General features: G+C 46.7%; 1 protein-coding gene and 1 long non-coding RNA gene across 2 annotated transcripts; both read right to left on the bottom strand.

The window, feature by feature from the left end:
- Nucleotides 1-200: 200 nt before the first annotated feature.
- On the bottom strand, nt 201-2,305 carry NOG (noggin). The gene has a single exon (XM_079323641.1). It carries the CDS (start codon nt 1,477-1,479, stop codon nt 808-810), a length of 672 nt encoding a protein of 223 aa, XP_079179767.1. The 5' UTR covers nt 1,480-2,305; the 3' UTR covers nt 201-807.
- A 10,109-nt stretch (nt 2,306-12,414) lies between these two features.
- On the bottom strand, nt 12,415-17,514 carry LOC306810735. Its single transcript, XR_013776541.1, has 2 exons — nt 17,392-17,514; nt 12,415-12,607 (listed from the first exon to the last, which is right to left on the bottom strand). It is a non-coding gene; the product is annotated as an uncharacterized lncRNA (long non-coding RNA).

Raw genomic sequence — 17,514 nt, 5'->3', positions numbered from 1 at the left:
CCCCAGCCCCAGCCCGGGGGGCTGAACCCGGGCACTGCCGCCCTGTGGGTGCCGCAGAGCCCCTCCAACAGAGTCGTGAGCAGGTTCCCACCTCCCCCTGCCACCACGAAACGTCCTGCTGAGCGTGGAGAACGAGGAGGAGAGAGAAGAAAGCCCCCCCGACGGCGGCCAAACCAAAAAGCAAACAGAATCCAAACGGCTCGTGTTTTAGTGGTTGACTTTAATTCTGCACTGCACTTTTACTACAAGGATATAAAGAATAAATAGCAGATACTCTTCATTTACATAGGATTAAGTCATTCAAACTGTTCTCTCTATTTACACTAACATTGTGCTCTAGGCGTTTATTCATTTTTATTTTAAATCTAAAGTCCGTAAGGAAAAAGAAAAAAAAACCCTCACACATACGCTTTCCGAATAATGGAAAATAGCTTTAAACGTTTTCTTATCAAAAAGTTTGGTTTGTATTTTTTAATCATTTTATTAAAAAAAAACACCCAACAAAAAACCTGCTTCACCAAAGCGAAGCAACTTCTCTCTGGAATATAAATTAAAAAAAAAAAAAAAGATACATTAGCAACGATCAGGGTAATAGTCTTGAAAATACAGTAGACGCTGATTATTTCACGTATAATACTGACCTTTTAATAGTATATTAAACCGGTGCCATATATACACACAATATACATTCTCCTACACGTTACAGTGCATTACAACGTTAACCAGAAAGCAAATGTCTTTTATTTCTGTTGCAGCAAAGGTCCACGTGAGTCCGCTGGAGAAGGGGCGCGGAGGGAAGTGCCAGCCCTAGCAGGAGCACTTACACTCCGAAATGATGGGGTACTGGATGGGTATCCATGTGCATCTCTGCCCGCCCCGGCGCTGGCACCGCCACCTCAGGATCGTTAAATGCACGGACTTGGCAGGTTTGCAAACCATGCCTTCGGGGACTGAACAAGACCTTTTACTGTAGCAGCTGCCCACTTTGACATACCGGGGCCAAAAGCGGCTGCCGAGATCGTTCCACGTGTATAGGACCGGGCAGAAGGTCTGGGACCAAAGCCACATCTGCAGCTTCCTGCGCAGCTTCTTGCTCAGCCTGTGCTTCTTGCCCGGCTGCAGCCCGTCGTAGAACTCCAGCCCTTTGATTTCGCTGGGCATCGCTCCCGAGGGTCTCTGCCTGAGCAGCAAGTCCAGCTCAGCTAGATCGTCCACTCCGAGCCGGTCCTCGGGCAAGGAAACAGCCATAAAGTTGGGGTCGAAGTGTCCGCCCATGAGGTTCCTTAGCAAGGTCTCGTTAAGATCCTTCTCCTTGGGGTCAAAGATAGGGTCCGGGTGCTCGATTAGATCCACCAAGGGCAAGTTGTCGCTGGGAGCCGGTCGGATGTGCAGATAGTGCTGGCAGGCGCCCTGCTCTAGCCGGAGACCCAGCAGAACCACCAAGGCGTATATAGTCACAAGGCACTGGGAATGATCCATCCTTGGGAGACCGGTGGGGGTGGGGGGGGGAAAGGGGGGCTGGATTCACCAAACAGCAAGGGAAGAAGGTGCAAGCGAATACATCAGAAAACTTGTACGGGGATATCCAAAATAACTCGTCTTTGAGGGGGATCACCTCCACTCGCCGCACCACCAGCAAAGACAGCCCCCTGATAAGCCCGGAGAACAAGCCCCCTGCAAACACTCTCTCTTGCAGGCTTCTCTATAAAATTTCTCCTGGTGGAGCCGCTCCAAAATTCTGCTGCTGCTTCTCGCCCTTCCCGGGAACGGGAGATGCCTCTTTTTGTTAGGAATTCTGCTTGCTGCTGCCGCTCCTCGTTGTCCGCCCGTGCGTGTGGAAGAAGTTGCTGCCGATTCTTCCTCCCCGCTCCTCTCCGCCGTTTGCAAAGCAGCCTCCTCAGCAGTAACAGCAGCCACGCACGTTGGCACCAGTTTGTCTGCTTTGCAAGGACCCAAAGCCTTTAAATTTCCTGCACTTTCAGCTTCATCTCCATGGAAACCACAGACTCTCTCCTAACCCACCCCACCCCCCTTAAAAAAAACCCACACACACAACACAACCCCCACTCCCACAAAAGTCCAGGAGAGCGCGGCTTCCCCCTTCCCACCGGCAGGCACCCTCTGCTGGGGAAGGCTGAGGCGGGAGCCGCCGCCTCCCCCCGCCCTCCGCACGCCGCCGCTCACGCGAGCCGCCGCGCCCCGGGAGATGCTGCCCTGCCCGGGACAGCCGCCGGCGGCCGAGCCCGGCTCGGTGCCCGCTGCTCGGAGCAGCCCCGCCGGCTCCGGGCTCGGTCTCGCCCCGCCGCTCTCCCCGCGGGCGCGGAGCGCGGCCTCTCCCGCCCGCCCGGCGCAGCAGCGCGGCCCGGCCGCCCGCGGAGGGCGGCGGCTCCGGCGGCTCTGGCGGCGCTCCGCGGGCTGCCCGCGCCCTCCCGGCCCGTTCCGCGCTGCGCTGCCGCCGGCAGCCGCCTGCCCGGGCGCGCACATGGTTGCGGGGCGCGCTGCCCGCCCGCGGGGCCGCTGCGGACGCTCTGCCCGCGTTCCCGGCGCCTGCCCGGGCGCAGCGAGCCCTCTGCTGGCGGCGCCGAGCCGGGCCGGGGGCTGCCCGCGGGCGGGCCGGGGGGCACCGGGACAGCGCGGAGCCGCGGGATGCTCTCGGCGCCGGAGGAACTCGGCCGGAGCCGCCCGCGGGCAGCGGCAGCGGCGGGCAGAGCAGCGGGGTGCTGCGGGTGGGGCAGGCGGCTCCGAGGACCCCGCGCACCTCGGGGCTGCGGCCGGTGGGACCCCGCGAACGGACCTGCGCTCCCCCGAGACGAGCCCGGGAGCGCGGCTCCCATGGCGGATGCTCCGGGAGACTGCCCGGCCCCGCCGCTCCCTGCCGAGCACTTGCTGAGCGATTTTCTGGGGAGTTCGCTAAGACTTCATCAGAAACACAATTTCCAGTTATGCCCTCAGTCCACACAGAAAAGATGGAGTGCCTCAATGGCCAATACATAAAACAATTTAAAATTTGATACTGAAGCCACTTCCATGCAGAATTACTGTCTCTGAAAGAGCACTTACACGGCGTGGCCGGCAGTTATGGCTGTAAGGCATATTACGGTTTGAGTAAAATTTCCTGAAGTGCTTGAATCCCATTCCGGCAGGCTATTTAGGCACTTAGGAGCCTAAGTTTAATGGGACTGAAGCTAAGCCATTTCAACTAAGTTATTCATGCATTTGTTTAAATCTTAACCTTCAAATTTAGGTTCATTATTAAAGTAATACATAGATCGTATTACCAAGATTTGGTGCTTTTTATAAAAAATAAATTTTTTTCAACTATTTTCACTACTACTTTTCAATTTAAAATGACTCTTATCTCTGATTTATTCCAGAACATATCAGGCATTTTATAAATAATACATAACTAAAAAAAATACATGAAAAAGGTGGAAAAATTACCTAAGGTCAACACTGTGAAAGACCCTCACCTTGCTGCTACAATGTCAGTCAAAGATCTGCTGGAGTTTTATTACAAGTTTTTTCATCTGCAGGTTGAGGTCTCTACCTTCACCCAGACCCTGATAAACCTCAGTTGCTCAAATTTGGCATAAAAGTTGTCCCTGGATATAAGTGAGAAGCCACACCTCAGAAACAGAGCAGAAGCAAAAATTCAGAAGTTACATCTAATGGCTCGCATTTATTTTTTAATAATAAATTTAGTTTTACTCAGCTGGTATTTGAAACCAATTCTTTAACTATCAGTCGCTTAAGTGAAAAAAGGAAAGCTGATAAGGCCTATGTTCATCTATTCCATGTCAGATGTTTAAGATTCCACATTCAAAACTGTGACCCTAAAGAAGGACTGGAAGACAAGACCGTTTCCTCCTCAGCTGAGTCACCTGTATGACAAAATGTTTCTGGAATGAGGCTCTTTAAGCCTCTGTGTCCCTCTTTAAGCCCCAGATGTGTTCTGAGCAGAGCAGGCTGGGGCTCAGCAATTCCTCAAGTGTGGGTGCCTGCCTCACCTTAGGTGCACTGGGCTCCTGGACAGGCCATGAAAGCTTGAGGGATGCAGAAGTGACAGAAGTCACTTGTGGCCCAAGAATTTCTTGGTGGAATGGCAAGGACTGGGAAGAGCTGCCAGAGGCCTCCGGGTCAGAGGGAAAAGAAAGTGGTTTATTCCAAGGCTTGCTGAAAACAGCAGTAAATGAAACCTGCAGGTAAAGGGCGTGATCCAAGGTCTGTTTATGATGCCAGTCCTTCCTGGGACAGGGAGAGAGGCCAGCAGCTCAGGGGCCTTAGCTGGTCATTCTACTGGCAGTAATGCATGAAGCAAAGTAGAACAGCTCCCTTTGCCTCAGCTTTATTGGTTCTGGAGTGCTGTCAGTAGTAAAAATGTGTTTTTTCAGTAGACAAAGCAAATAGAACCTTCAAGGCACACCGGAAGCCAATGTGAGCAAGAGTAAGATGCCACTTCTTCAGGGTCACATCTCTGATGAGGAGAGAAGAGGAATGCAGCCTGCATGGCTCTGGAGGCACAGCTCTGAAAACACATTATGTAAGCAGCTGACTTACAGCACAGCAGCAAGGATGCACAGAAACAATTCAGAATAGATTTGTTTCCTGTTAAATCTACTAACAGAAAATGGCCTGACCTATTTCAGCCAACCCAGGGCTCAGGGACATCCCTCTGAATTCAGCCCATGGTTTCAAATCAGCCTGATCTGCAAGCAGTGGTCTCAGGCATGATGCACGTGCCACTGTAAAACACAGAGGGAATCACAGAAAGTAATAAAACACTGCAAAACTGGGATGAAGAAGAACTATGCCAGGTGTGATTGGCAAAGCTGTGCCTTCCTTAGGAGTGGAGGCTTCCTGAGAACTATTGTTGCTTCCCTTTACACATAAAGATTATTTAAATCATGCTCTCATTGCCTTTTGCTTGGTTTTAAAAAATCCATTGGAATGAAATGATTGTTAAGGAAGGGAAGGGAAAATGAACAGCCTAACCAAGTGAGTCCTCTGCTCAGCTGTCATGCACATTTCTCATATGGCTTTGGGCAGCATATTTCATAGCTCTGCCTTTCCTTATCTGTGAAGCAGGAATGCTAAGCCTTGCCTCTTTCATGGAAGTGTTGGAGAGTTTGATTAGATGCTACCAGTATCAATGAACAATGCAGAGGGAAGAGTCTCCTGTTTTACTAAAATTATAGAGGAAACCTGTGTTTGAAAGAGCAGATAACTGAATTAAAATCACTTCAATTTTAGTCTTAGGTCCTAGCAAGCTTCTAGTTTCTTCTTCCTTTATACATCTATATGAATTTTGTAATGAACTCCTTTTCTACCTTTTTAAAAAAAACCCTGAATTCCTTAAGAAATTCTAAATGAAATGCACAGCTTGCAGCCATTTTACATAGTCCAAATACATCAGATGACAAATCTACATTATGAGCTATCAAGGGTCATGTATGACCTTCCCAAAAATCCATGTACCACCATTCTACTGCTTGGAAAACAACTTTCTTTAGTGTGGAAAGCTTCAGGGAGATCCTGCTGGATCTTTGTGGTCTATCTCTCTTCCCTCATGAAGAAGGTATCTCATCAATTTCCCTGCCCCTTTCCTGATACACAGAATAAGGGCTGTGATGAGGATGACAATGTTAGCAGGTGGCCAACTGCTTTGAAGGAAAACAGTTTTGAATCAAAAATTTTGGAAGGTAAAATATATTTTAAGAGAGCGAAGTTCTATCTTGAATTCTCAACCGAGTAGAGACATGGAAGGAAGGAATACATTTGGCCAAGAACCTCTATCTACAGTGATAAATAATAGATAAATAATATATTTTGGAACTAAGCTCTGGGATGAATGTTTTATAGCAGAGTAAATCCTAAGATGACTAATGCATTAAAACAATGAAGAAAAAACAACAAAAAAGAAGACTCCACAAATAAAAAAGTTATTTGTTAGTCTTTTAAGTACATACATAGATGAAGCCATTGCCTTAAAAAATGTCCTCAAAGAACTGCTGCATTTTTCTCATGTCATTATTCCTTCTAAAATACTGTGCCTCCTTGATTCTCAGCTCACTCTCCTCTTGCTTCTGCATTTTTCCTAAGGTATAGACTTTTGTCTTTAGACCAGAGCTTGTGCATTCATCTGCTGATAAACTGTTTATCTTAGCTTTTATGAGGGCGCCTTGCTGCAAGCCAGCCAGAGACAGGATCCTGGGTGTTTGTCTTTTTTTTTAAAAGAGGGTCCGGGAAGTGATGGGTATTTATACCTCCCTTGGCTCTATATATCATGGGAGGTGGAACTCCACTGTCTCTGTTTCTTGCTTTTTCTCTCAGCAGTGTCTTCTGCCGTAAATCTGAATCTCTCAGAACAGTTTTCTTGGCTACAGCCCCACTTGGAGAAATTAGTTCTAATTATTTATTTATTTACGCAAAAGGTTTGCAACAACACAAAGTTCTTCTAAGTCCTCCCCCTCATCTACCCCACCTAAATATCCTACTTTTTGTGCCAAATCCCAACATCTCAGCAGTCAAGAAACCAGTGTCGCATGGTGTGCAGACCAATTCATTATGGACAGAGTAGCCAGTGGGAGAATTGGAAAAGATGAAACAGAAACCAAGGCATTTTTAATGCTAAAAAATGACATTTATATTTACAAGTAATGCCTTCTGAAGAGGATCTGAATTTCCCCACAGGCAACATTGTTTATCCAAACAAACTCCCTGTGGCAGCCTATATTCCATATATACACATATGGCAAGTAGGAATGTATTTATTCATTTTAGCCAGCCTGGTCATTAAGATAAACATCTATTGAGATAAACCAAGTTTTTACTATTCCTTTTTTTATAAAACACTAAAGACAACTGAGGGACAAAGATTCAATGAAGTGAAAAATACAGCACCCCCCCAATCAATCCCTGTGTGCACCAGAGTGATTCATTGATGGCAGCTACTGAATAACCCCAATACATAACATTTCTCACCTCTGATATTTAAAAAGACCCTCTCGCCCTTTTAGCACCAATGGAGCCCTTCAAATGTTTTATTGCTAATTGTCTAATGCTACGTGATGAATGACTGCTTGACTGAAAATGACAACCCCTTTTCTCTCAACTACTTCATTTTTCTGGCTCCAGTGGGGGTGAAGAGGAAAAAATAAATCCAATTACATCATATTTAGCCCGTTGCTTATGAATGAAGGAAAACTGAAACTTATTTTAAAAGTACTTCTATCAGCTCAGTCCTGAGCCCCCAGGTCCCCTGCACTCAGTACATGTTGCCTCAGATTCTGGTGCAAAATGTTCCAAGAGACTCACGGGTTTTGTGAAAGTACAAAGTCCAAGAGGCAGGGTCTAATCCTGATCAGAGAGCCAGAGGGAACAGGATCCCAAATATATCTGACTCAGAAATCCTGGACTAAATGTAGAATGGCTGCACTTTATGCTCACAAGAAGTATCCTGGCTACAGTGTAATAAAAGAGCAGAATTTAGCCTCTATATAAAACAACTCCTGACTAGCATTTTGCCTCAAGAATTAATGCAGCAACAGAAGGTCCCACAAATTCAGAACCACTGTTTTATTATGAATTCTTTAAATTTGCTCTGGCTAGAAAATGTGCAAGAATGAAGGAGCTTTAATAACTGCAAAAAGATTAAACTGCATGTCATTCCCCAGCATTTTGTATTATCACTTCTTTCCAGCTTCTTATGCTTTATCCCTTCAGGGAATCTGATCTCTTCAAAAAGAAGTAGATCACAATGATCAGCCAGAGTTGTGTGCATAGCATTATCTCTGCAGCCACTACAAAATGTCCCAAGATACAAATCCACAGTGGCTGGGCTGCCTGTGAAAAGCTCTGTGTTCAATAGGAGATTTCTCAAATAAACTTGTACCTTTAGTGGCACATGGAATGATTTCCCCTTTCTCTCACAAATGATAAAACAGGCACACTCATGGGGTTATGGGATTAATTCAGATACAGAAATAGACATTTGTATCTGAGACTGATTCCAAATCTGCTAATGCTCAGTAGGAATCGCTGAGATGTTCCTTTGGCTTGGGAGTTTCAAGTCTTTGCATCTGAAGGCAAAGGGACCCAGTAAAATAATGAATCTAGGCTTCCCAGACACAGATCTGACATTTGCTCTCTCCCTCTGACTCAGGCTTTGACTGGGTTCAGGGATTAATTAGGCCATGCAAACGAGTTAGGTTCTCTCTTCTGGCAACCTGGTCACGTAGAGAACCCCCACCCCTCCCCTTCCCCACACTCTCCTTGCCTATAATGAAGCATGACTGTAGTAAAACAAGTCTTTTGATGGTGCCTCTTCTCATCACTTTCAAGACAAACAATGTCTCAGAAGCCCCCCAGCTGCTTTTATTTTTCTTATATCTACAGTTACATCTTGGGTGTGTTTACTCATCCTCATTAAATATGTTGGTCAGTTGTCCATACTCTCCCCCCCCCTTTTTTTTTTAAATATCCTTCCTTTATTGCAGTTTACACAAAGCATTAATTACAGGATAGAGTTAAAAGCTTTTGGGTACTGAGCAACATCCCACAACGCCACAGTCTCTAAAAGAGAATTGACAGGGGGTATAGGAGGGTACAACAGGAATATGAGACAAAAAGCCCCACAGCACACAGAGAAGTCAGAAATTACTGCTTTGCTCACGGCACAGCTTTGCTTATGTACAGTGAAGTTCCTCTGATAAGCCTGAATAAGAACTTTGTGTTTTTCTTTCAAATAAGAAATATGAACAAGTGGCTGTTGCCCTCCTCCTTTGAACACAGATACTCAGAAAGACTAGGATGGCACAGGAAGAAAAAACAACCCATCACAGGACTACCAACCAGCTAGGCTTTCCCGCATAGACATGGGTCAGGGTGATTTTCTTTCAAGCATCACTGAAATAATAACACTTCAGCTGAGTATCTTTGCTGTCTAGCACGTGTCCTGAAGCCACATCACCTTTTGAAGTACTTGTTTTCATAATAAACACATCAGCAGTTCAATAACATGCCAGACACAATGGCACATATTTTGACTATTATTTGTTCTCTTTATTAGTGTCTATGCATGTGCAATTGTTCCCATGCAGGAACAGCCTTCCCATTTCTTTCATTCTTGACAGAGTAGTGTTCCAAAGATACATGATCCTGTTCTGATTTACAAAAAGATCAAAATCAAACAAAAAGGAGCATTGCCTTGACCACTCAGGAAGTGCCACAGTTCTCTACTTTGAACATAAAGGTTAACTTTGGTCAGCAAAATGAGCATTTCAACTCAAGTACGAGGTGTTGAAACAGTCTCAGACAAGGGATTCAAAGAAGAGAGATGCCTTTGTAACAGAAAAAGAAGCAAAAGGAAGAATGCTGAATGTAAAGCGACTCATGGCAGGGATGACTCTTTATGACACTTTCATTGAAGATCTCCCCATTTTTCTCATCAAAAAAGAAGGCAGGAATAACCTTGCTTGGCAGACGGTAACCTAAACTGCTCTCCCGAGGGAGACAGATATTGGAGCTTGCCTGTCATCATTCTTGTGTGAGATCTCTTGAATAAATAAATAAATAAATAAATAACAGTCTCCCCTGAGGAAGGGCCCTGGTGTGCCTAAGCTTACTTAGGTCCTGCCTGGTGCTTACTGCTGCAGGACCTGAAGGGAGCAGGGAGGGGGGGCGAGGAGGGGGCAATCACCCTCCAACACCGGGAACTGTTTGTAAATTACCCTAAGCTTCCCTTAGTCATTATTCCATTAACTGCCTCTTGGTAGATCTGTCAGTAACTAAGCTGGGACTTATTTGTAGAGAATCAGAGGCTATTTGCTGCACTAAGTGAGCCATGAGAGCGAAAGGGTTTGGGATTTATTTGTAATTACAGTCGGGATTTTTTTCTTCTCCTTTCCTGGACCCCACTGGTACTTTCATTCACATTCCCTAAGCTGAAGCTGGCGCCAGGATCACAGGCTGGCCCTGTGTTTATGTCATTGAGACTAGGACAATATTTCAGTGTGGAGCCAGACCGCAGGGATCCACTCTATAAAACCCTCACTAAAAATAGACAGCCGCCCTGCCCCCAGGCCCGCGGACCGCCGGCTCCCTGCGTGGAGCGCAGCCCTGGGCCGGGCCCAGCTCAGCCCTGACAGCCCCTGGTTCAGCCCCGCCGGCTCCCGGCTCAGCTCTGCCAGCCCCGGCTCAGCCCCGCCGGCCCCGGCTCAGCTCTGCCAGCCCGGGCTCAGCCCCACCGGCTCCCGGCTCAGCTCTGCCAGCCCGGGCTCAGCTCTGCCAGCCCGGGCTCAGCCCCGCCGGCTCCCGGCTCAGCTCTGCCAGCCCCGGGCTCAGCCCCGCCGGCTCCCGGCTCAGCTCTGCCAGCCCGGGCTCAGCCCCGCCGGCTCCCGGCTCAGCCCCGCCGGCTCCCGGCTCAGCTCTGCCAGCCCGGGCTCAGCCCCGCCGGCTCCCGGCTCAGCCCCGCCGGCTCCCGGCTCAGCTCTGCCAGCCCGGGCTCAGCCCCGCCGGCTCCCGGCTCAGCTCTGCCAGCCCGGGCTCAGCCCCGCCGGCTCCCGGCTCAGCTCTGCCAGCCCCGGGCTCAGCCCCGCCGGCTCCCGGCTCAGCTCTGCCAGCCCCGGGCTCAGCCCCGCCGGCCCCGGCTCAGCTCTGCCAGCCCGGGCTCAGCCCCGCCGGCTCCCGGCTCAGCCCCGCCGGCTCCCGGCTCAGCTCTGCCAGCCCGGGCTCAGCCCCGCCGGCTCCCGGCTCAGCCCCGCCGGCTCCCGGCTCAGCCCCGCCGGCTCCCGGCTCAGCTCTGCCAGCCCGGGCTCAGCCCCGCCGGCTCCCGGCTCAGCTCTGCCAGCCCGGGCTCTGCCCTGCCAGTCCCCGGTTCAGCTGTGCCAGCCCCGGGCTCAGCCCCGCCGGCTCCCGGCTCAGCTCTGCCAGCCCCGGGCTCAGCCCCGCCGGCTCCCGGCTCAGCTCGGCCAGCCCGGCCTCTGCCCTGCCAGTCCCCGGTTCTGCCCTGCCAGCCCCCGGTTCAGCTGTGCCAGCCCCGGTTCAGCTGTGCCAGCCCCGGTTCAGCGCTGCCAGCTCCGGCTCTGCCAGCCCTGCGCTTCCCCGGCCGCGGTGTCTCCGAGCAGCTCCTGGAGCCGGCAGAGCCGCTTGGGTTGCAGCCGGCAGCATCCTGAGGGATCCCCTGCTCCCTGACCGCTCCGAGAGTGGATGCGATACCTCGAGGTGCCGAGCCCTGCTCTGCATCGATCCCTGACCAGCCCTGCAACACCTCTGCTCAGGCTGCAGCACCGAGCTAGGAGTTATCCTAAAATCCACTGACTCTAACTGGGAGAGCAAACACCTGAAAATTCCAGTGCTTGGGACCCCTCCTTTCCCTCTGTAGCTTGTACAGAGAGACCCCAGTAGGACAGAACTGGGTCAAAGACTTCATCTCTGTCTGATAAATCTTTCCTGCAGCAAATTAAAACACAAGCTGAACATTTCCATCTCATAGCTGTCAATTTTATTCAGAAGCATGAACCGGGGCAAATCATTCAGCCTTTTCAATGCCAGTGGTGCATGATCTCTCAGCTTGGAAGGATAAATGTAAACAGTAGAATGTTCATTGATGAGTTCAACAGCTATACCAGAAAAGATACAAGATGCTTAATGCACAGATTTTAATCTGCAGCTTAGATCCTGACATTGGAAGGAGTTTAATTCAAGAAGCCTGTGAAGTGACAGAAAAACCTCACATGCATTTTAATGGGCAACAGAGCTTTCCAAAAGATAGAAACAAAGAGCCATCCAGCCTCTTGATTCCCTGAGATCCCTGTTTGCCTAGCTGATGAAGAAGCAGCAGATGGGAGTGTGCATGCTTGTACACACAGGTACCTTGAGGGACGCTGCCAATGAATGTCCAAGAGGAACAAACCTCTCAGAACAGCTTCCTGCCACTGAACCACTGTCCTGGCATAGGTCCTGTTTATCAAGTCAGGAGGATCCTGATGTGCCTAAACCAGTGGCAAAACTACAGTGGGAAGGTGCAGATTTTGTTGGCTAAAGGAGCCCATCTCACCCTGTCTCCCAAGGCCCAGGACAACTTGACTGTTCTCCACTTGGGTTGCATGGCACATTGCTGATAGAGGTGCAGCCAGTCACCACCTGAACTGAAGAGATGGTTGCACAAATCTATGACAGAACTGAAAACTGAGCTCTGAAATCCCTGTCAGTGCTTTAAAATCCTGCAGTGCCATGTGCTGCTGCTCATAATGAAGGTTGACTTTGATTTGATTGGTTTAAATTAAATCATTCACTAGAAAAAGGACAAGGAGATAAGGCTGTTGTAATATAGACTTAGAATGTTGGAAAAGGCTGCTTTGAAAATTTTTAAAACATCAAGAACACATATGCAGTAGTATACAAGGACAGCTGTAGTATTGTAAAGAGATTTATTATCAGAGCCATTGGTAAAATAATCCAACAGATTTCAAACCAGTCTTTTTCTGCACCATGCTGTGGGTACTCAGTGTTTGCTCACTGATTATTCTGTTGAGTTCAGCTCCTTCAGGTCCTTCTGCTACTGTGCAAGGTGTGCATTCTTGATTACCTCAACAGATAGCGCACAAAACTTGAGAACATACAAGGAAGTAAAGCAGCAAATCAGCTTGCCCAAGGTCATGAAAATGCAAAACCAAGAAGAGGACCAGTTCCTATCTTTTTTAGAGTATCATGCTGGCAAGGATAGATCACAGGGCCTCGTGGATTTTATAGCATGTTCTGATTTTGTTACAGTGGAAGTTACTCATCAATTAGAAATATAATTGTTGCCTTTGTAATACTTCTCACTATTTTATCTCTGCTTTGCAAATACCCACCCTGGGGATAGAGGACCTTCAATTATCTTTAGTCAAAAGTGTGATATACAAAGGAATGAAGCTGAGCTGTCTTAGTGTGGAGGAAGCACATTTTTGATATTGGACCATGTTCTGTCATGTGCCATTATTGTTTGAGAAGCAGCTCTGAATTGTTCTCACACTTCATGCTGTACATTATTTGAGCAAGTGCCATTTGTTCCCCACACTTCTGTCTACAGTCAATGGGTGGACTTCCTTTTTCACCTCAGCACTGGTGCTGGTTCGGGTGCACCTGACAACGAATGTGCAGTGAAAGGAAACTGTTGCAGAAACAGGATTCCCTGATTTGTTACAGTAATTAGATTATCGGAGCCAAGCAGAAGATTGCAGGAAGATAAAGGCAGCACTTGCAGGAAGGGAACATCATCACAGAAAAATGAATTCTCTCCCTGGGCTCTGCCACAAATCCCAGTGCAGTAGCATGAAAGCAACTGAAAACTTTCCACAGGTGGCCACTTAATGTCTATGTCTCATTTTCAACAACACTTAAGCTATGCAGCCTCACTTGGGCTCCATTCATAGCAGGGCATGCATTCACAACAGCTGCAGTGCAAACCAACTGGAACTGGGCTTTGAACACATAAAGTTCTGGTATGAAATAGCAGCTCATAGGTGGTTTGAATAAGCACAGCCACAATTGGGGATACTTGATGACTGGAGACCATCTATGTCTTGGTTCTTCAGCCATAAACAACATCACACTCGTGATGATCATGGGAATATAAAAAAGATATCCTTTGAAACATTTATTATTTATTTTATTGTAGTACCTAAAAGCTTGGATGTGGACCACCCATGTCTGGTGTTGTGCAAATGTGTAAGAAAAAGGCATCTTTACTCCCTCAAAAATTTATAGCACAAGTTAAACCTTTACAGTAACAGATGGCAGGACAGAAGGTAGAGAATGAAACAGAACCATCTTCTGGTTTGCCTCAGCACACCTGTACCTCAACACCTATGCTCAATTTTTTTCCAGATAAAACAGAAAAAAAAAGCCTTTCAAAAGAAAACTTTAAAACATCAGATTTTGTGATATGACCCAGGAGAAGCTTCTGCACAGCCTCTGCACAAGGCTATACAGACTGTGCTCCCTACTTTTGATGAACATAGTGTCTTTCAAAAAGTTAGTGCTGTGAACTGCCAGAGAATTTAGAAGTTTTAAATAATGCTGAGGGCTGGAGGGGCTGTCTCCACACAGAAATGGTACCATAGTAAGAGGTAAAAAAACCTGTCTACACATACTATAGAAAGACACAGTGATTTGAATTTTCCACATAACCCCAAACAAAGTCACTATTATAGTTATTTGTTTACTCTTTGTCTGCTGCTTGGCCACCCTGGTCAGATGTCAGAGCCCACTATCTCTCTGGCCCTAAGCACAGGGATTGCTCCCATCACAATCACTTTATTATGTGATGACTTTCCCAGCTAATTTGAAAGGCAATAATTTATCTTAATCTTAATAGAAAGGTTGTTCTGAATCTGCAAATCTCTGCAAAGGGTACAGGAAGACCAGGGAATTTAGCCATCATCTGTTTTTTTACATATTTTCAAAGTATTGCAGGTATATGTTGTGGGAGCAATCTGTGGGTTCCCCTGGAAATTTATAGGAATGTATTCTTTCAAATCATTACCCAGCCTTTCTCCCTGCCCTCTACCATTTCAGGACAGGAGTATATATACAGTTCTCTCTTTTCCTTGGCATCTGGACAACTCTTCTACTGTCACTGCCCTGGAGTCCTCAGCTGGCATAAGAATTCCAAAATAAATGAGCGTGTTGTAATCAGGAGAAAAATATTGTGTCCTTGTGGTGTTGATGTTTTTGCAGCTCAGCTTCTCAATGGCTACCACAAGTTGAGCTGCATATTTCTTTACAAAAATATGCCTGCACTGATAACTTGGCAGGGCACTCTTTGAATAGACATTTAGCTACTTAACTGCTTGCTGTTGCCCAAATGCTCAGCTGATGGACCAGGGAAGAAGGGGAACCTTGACAAGCTGCACATGGTGGCAGCAGGATGGTGGGCTTTGTGGCCAGCAGACCTTTACTGCAGACCTGCTGGTCAAGAGGTTTTTAAGAGGTTCTGTAAAACCCAAAAACTAATATATGAGTAACATTATAGCAGTATGTTTTTAAAGAGGCAAAGATACTGACTAAATATCTCCTAAGTTTAAGCATATTTCAAGAAACCACATAAATGAAATAAGCCTCAGCACATAATTTATAAACCTGCCCACAGGCAACTGAAGAAGAGCATGAGCCAATACTCAAACCCAGCACGGAAGTACTTAAAGGTGTGTTGCTGTGTACAGTCACACAGCCCCAGGGAACACAGTACCCAGAGAACTCAAAGGGCAAGGATGGGTTTTTAAAGAGCTCACTGTTGGCTCAGCTCTGCCAACTCTCACTCCTGCCAAGCTGCATCCAAAAAGGCAGGTCTTACCTTTGCTCATCTCCCAGAACCAACACTCCTATTGGAGCCACTCGACTTCCAGTATCTGTCACTTCTTCCAAATAGTGGCCTTCTGTCCCAGTTTTCAACAGAACTAGATGCAGAAAGTCCCAATTTATTTATTTTGTAGCCTCGGTGTTCCTCCATGTGTTTTTGCCAGCCCCCATCAATTCACACCAAAACAACCTTCACAGTGTGTTAACTTGCACTTTCAATCTGTGCCTTCTTGCCAGCCTGGAGGGCACAGGGTAGAACCAGAACTATGTATTTGTCAGGGCAGAAGGTTTAAGTCAGTATCACACTTCCAATAGTTTTCCAGTGTCCTTTCCAGAGGTCTCAGTGGATTGACAAATTGAAAATTGGTGAAAAGTTAGCAGGGAGAGCTGGAGGAGATGCTCCCACACCTGGGTGGGCACTGCATGGACAGCAAGGCCATCATCTGGGCAGCTGTTCCTGCTGAGTGATCACAAGCTGACCCAGCAGAGAAGCCCCTCGTGCCCCAAACTGGGGCAGCAGCAGAAGGGTTTTGGTGCACTGCAGCTCTGGGCTCTCTGCACCCTTGGGAGCCTCTGGTCATCAGGACAGGGACACAAAGGCCACACAGGAAGAGCTGCAGCACAACTAAACCATTTTTTCCACAGCTGTCAATTTTTATTACAAAAGGGCAGGGACTGTGTGTTATGAAAGTCCACAGAAGATGAAGCTAATAATAAATTGCGAAGCATCACATGGAGGCTAAAACTATGCCTTACTTGGTTGCTAACATGCTGGATATTCAGACTGGTTAACAATATGGACCAAAATAATTCCTGTGTGGAGTAAAGCAGTCACACCAGTACACAAAGTGCAGTCACACCAGCAGCACTGGTTAAATTGTGCTGTAAACATGTCCACCAATGTCCATTGGGATGGGGACTCTTGGTTCTTTCCACACAAATTCCACACTAAAGAGTGAAAAGGGCAAATCAGTATTCAGCTAGTTTCTCTAAAAGTTAACTGTACTCCCTATTTCACTCCAAAGTGCTCCAGTACCCTGACATTGGGTTTCAGAAGGGAATTTCTTGTCCATGTTAGGACACCTCTATGATCCAAACTCTCCTCATGAACTGAACAGGATGTGAACTAATAGCTCTTAGTCACCTTTTGGTTAAGTGAACTAGAAAGAGTTCCCTAAGTATCTTGCTCCAAGGTATGGTTTCCAACCCCTGAATCATTGTTATGAATCCTTACTGATCCTTCTGAATCTTTCTGAAGTCTTAACTTCCAGAACAGGATGAAATACTTTATTACTTGCATTAATATGCATTAATAGGGATCTGTATGTGGTAAATCTGGTCATTTGGCAAAGAATTAAAGTTAAAATAATCGGTTAAACCACAAATGGAGGAGACATCTAGCAAGAAAAATACCAGGAAAAGACATTAATTTCACACATCAAATGCAATTTTTAACATGAAAGCTGAAAACTAGATTATTGTCTACTTGGACTGTAATCAGGTAGCTGAGACTCGTGACAGCTGTACTATCTCACTGAAATGAATCTTCAGGGTTTTTAAAAAATGAATTGCCAAAACTGAAATATCTTTTCCTCTATATTGATTGTACTGATTTATTTCCTGTAAATTGATTTAGCAAATAATGTAGAGCAGGTTGAAAGTGAAATTAAAAGCTGTCCCAGAAACAATGGCTCTCCCATCAGCTTGCACATCCCAACAGCACAGATTGTATTTACTCTATATTTGCTCCAAAGAGAAAGCTATCATCACATGGTAAAGGATATTCTATCCATAAATGGTAACTGTGGCATCTTAAATGTCATTTCATGAAATGATTTTAACAGTGCAATACTGGACATTGGATGCAATTTCTGCAGGATGCAGGACACCAGAGCATGAGATCATTTCCTTTTGAGCTGCTCCTTTTTATGATGTTATGGGAGTTTGGAAATTGATTTTAAGGAGAACATTACCATAAAATCCCCAGCTGAGGAAATGTGCTTTTAAAAGCTTGTTACATTAAGCCTTTTATTTTACCAACATTGTTACCCAAGTCCTACCTTGACAGATGCAGACACAAGAACTGTGGTCTTTGGGTAAATCCAGAACTGTATGTATCAATGCTGATATAAATTTGAACAAGAAATACAGTTTCAGCAGCCTCATCCTTTG

The sequence above is a fragment of the Erithacus rubecula genome (genome assembly GCF_903797595.1).
Source record: "Erithacus rubecula genome assembly, chromosome: 20".
In the NCBI taxonomy this organism is placed as follows: Eukaryota; Metazoa; Chordata; class Aves; order Passeriformes; family Muscicapidae; genus Erithacus; species Erithacus rubecula.
The sequence above is the reverse complement of the archived record's forward strand: the minus strand, read 5'-3'. Positions and strand labels throughout refer to the sequence as shown.

What these genes read in the sequence shown, in the direction of transcription:
- NOG (XM_079323641.1), bottom strand. Translation starts at nt 1,479, where the DNA reads ATGGATCATTCCCAGTGCCTTGTGACTATATACGCCTTGGTGGTTCTG.